Source organism: Trypanosoma equiperdum, assembly GCF_001457755.1.
Source record: "Trypanosoma equiperdum strain OVI genome assembly, contig: ctg_1347, whole genome shotgun sequence".
In the NCBI taxonomy this organism is placed as follows: domain Eukaryota; phylum Euglenozoa; class Kinetoplastea; order Trypanosomatida; family Trypanosomatidae; genus Trypanosoma; species Trypanosoma equiperdum.
Window position 1 is genome coordinate 182 of NW_027123335.1, and position 2,693 is coordinate 2,874.

General features: G+C 45.7%; 1 protein-coding gene across 1 annotated transcript; it reads left to right on the plus strand.

The window, feature by feature from the left end:
- Nucleotides 1–609: 609 nt before the first annotated feature.
- On the plus strand, nt 610–2,211 carry TEOVI_000535300 (variant surface glycoprotein (VSG, atypical), putative; the record flags this gene model as incomplete). The annotated part of the gene is made up of 1 exon (XM_067221186.1): nt 610–2,211. One exon carries the CDS (start codon nt 610–612, stop codon nt 2,209–2,211), a length of 1,602 nt encoding a protein of 533 aa, XP_067077287.1.
- Nucleotides 2,212–2,693: the final 482 nt, after the last annotated feature.

Consider the following 2,693-nt stretch of genomic DNA (forward strand, 5'->3'; position numbering starts at 1 on the left):
CGAAGTATTTGCTAATTTGGAGTGCAATTCGGGCAGAAGTTGTTGGGAAGAGATTTTTTTGAGGAAAGATATAATTAGTTTGATTATATTGTGAAGGGAGAAACTTTTCTTTTTCACTTCGTTTGGAGATTGGAAAGGCTCCATTCATTCTTTTTCCAGGCAAGACAAGAGCTTGGCAGCAAAGACCAAAAGCAGTTCTAAGCAAGTTACCGTAATTCCACTGGCAGAAAATCACGGCCAAGGCAAACCTTTTCGGGATCTAATTTCTACCACGTACAAGCACAGTAGATTAGCGTATGTCGCTTTGTTAATCTACTGGATGGACGGAAAAAGAAACAGCTTCTGCTAAATACACGGAAGGTTTACGTTGCACTCTACACGATATAATAAAACGTCGCAATCTGCAACGACAACCAGTCGGTGCGGAAAAATATACGGTTTTGACACACCAGGACAAACACAAGTGCAGTCGATAGCACATTATGTGCACCGAAAACAACTGTTTCTAGAGAACTAAGCAGCTTTTAATAAACTAACGGTAACCCCTAAGAACTAATTAACACAACTTTTCCATGTGCCACGTCAAAAGAACTAGCTAAGTAAAGCAATATGTTTCTGCTCCTGTTGGCAATACTGTTGCAAACTGTAGAAAATGCAACAGCGGCACAAGGGGATAACGGCCCAGACTTCGCCGCGCTTTGCACAATATACAAACTTTCGCTGGCAAAGGCCAAAAAACCAGAGACAGGATCTCTAGAAGACGGGCTAAAAACGTACAAAAAGTTGCGAGCTCTAAACTTTTCAACAGCAACGGACTCGTTCTTCAGTACCGGCGACGGCAAAGCGCAGGCCTTAACCGCAGATGCAGCAGCGGACAAGCAAAAGCTGTGGGCGAAGCTGATCAAGGACCAACACGACGAAGCCTTCGAAGAAAACGAAAGGACAGAACACGGCAGGCTAGCCAGTACGCCAGCACGAGCGACCGCGAACAAGATTATCTCACAACTCGCGGACCAGGCACAGCCCCTGCAAGTCAAGTGCAGCGAATCAAAGAAAACGGCGGAACAAGCGGGTGCGGCAGCCGAAGAGAAAGTAAAACATTCAATCTATGGACCCGACAACAGCGAATACAAAAGCGATTTCTTCGGCGCGAGCAAGAACCACAATTGCGGCGCGGGGACAAGCGGACACGAAAGGGTCGGGCTCTCCGTCGCTAACGACATGTTTTGCCTCTGCACGGGGCACAGCGGCTCGTCAGCCAACGAATGTGGCGGCGCTAACCTCGGGGACACCGCCGACAACGGAAAAGCAGCCACGCCAACGGTCTGGACAGCAATCGCGCAGCGCTGCGGCGCAGTCCATACGGGGGGGGAGTTAACCGCCGCTCGAATAGAGGCAGCAATAGCGGCAGTGGAGGCAAGAATAGGAGCCAACCCGAACAGCGAAAACGGCGTGCACGCGCCGTATGTCCTTGGCAAAGCCGGCGCAGCCGGCTGCGACGGCAGCACCGGCAACTTGTGTGTGAATTACAAAACGCAATTATCGACCGGAGGCGCCGGTATACCTTGGATGAGCCGCCTGCGGGACGCCGCACTACTGCTAGCGTCAGCAACAGATGCAGAATACGCCAACCGCAACTGCGCCGCTAAGCTCGCCGGGATGTATACGGCAGCCAAAGCGGCATACACCACGGCAGCTCTGCAACCTCAGGTCACCGAGCAGTCGACGACAGATCACAGATCTACCTCCCCCAGCCCAGCAAAAGACAAAGAAAAAGTTTGCAATGCAGCAGCAGCCGACAAAGGAGAATGCGGCAAGTTAAAGGATAAGGGTTGCACTTACAATGAAAGCAAACCGGAAGGTCAAAAGTGCACATTAAGTGAGGAAGGCAAAAAGGAAGCAGAAAAAGCAAACGAAGATAACAAAGAGAAAGATGGGAAACCTGACTGCTCTAGCCACCAGGATCAGACATCTTGTGAAAAAGAGAACGATGGACTGCCAGCCTCTTCCCCCCGTACTTGCGGATGGATAACTTTTACAGACAAAGAGGGAACACTTAAGGAACCGAACTGCCACTCTTCCAGTCTTCTTTTCAATAACAATTTGGCTCTGAGTATGGCTGCTGCTTTTGTGAGTTTTTGGAATTTTATTATTCTAAGGTTTTTTGCTCAATTTAATGAAATTTTAAGAAAATATGCTATTTTGATATAATTTGCTATATTTTTATATTTTTTAACACTTTATGATTAAAATGTGCAAATCGGTAAAATAATAAGAATTTGGAAAAATGAATGTTTAGTAAACTATACATGATATTGGCCTATTAAAATAAAGTAGTAAGGCGATACGGTAGAAAATATGAGTGCTACACTAAAACTCGTCAAGTTTTATTTATTGTTTGCATATCAGTTAGGGTTAAAATAAAACGGTAATAATAAAAACGATAATGATGGAAGAATGTTATGAGTGTATACATATCAATAGTATAGGGTCGGTTCTGAAAACCACATTGAATACTCAAGGGAAAGCACTCAATATAATTGCAAGGTGTGCGATGGGAGTAAGTGAGTGGGTGGAAGAGCGAGGATATTATGAAAGGAAAAGCAGGATGACAGAGAGAGTGAGAGAAATGATAGTGTAATATGGATATTTTCACACAACAGTATAAAGATGGGAATCATGACACACAAGAA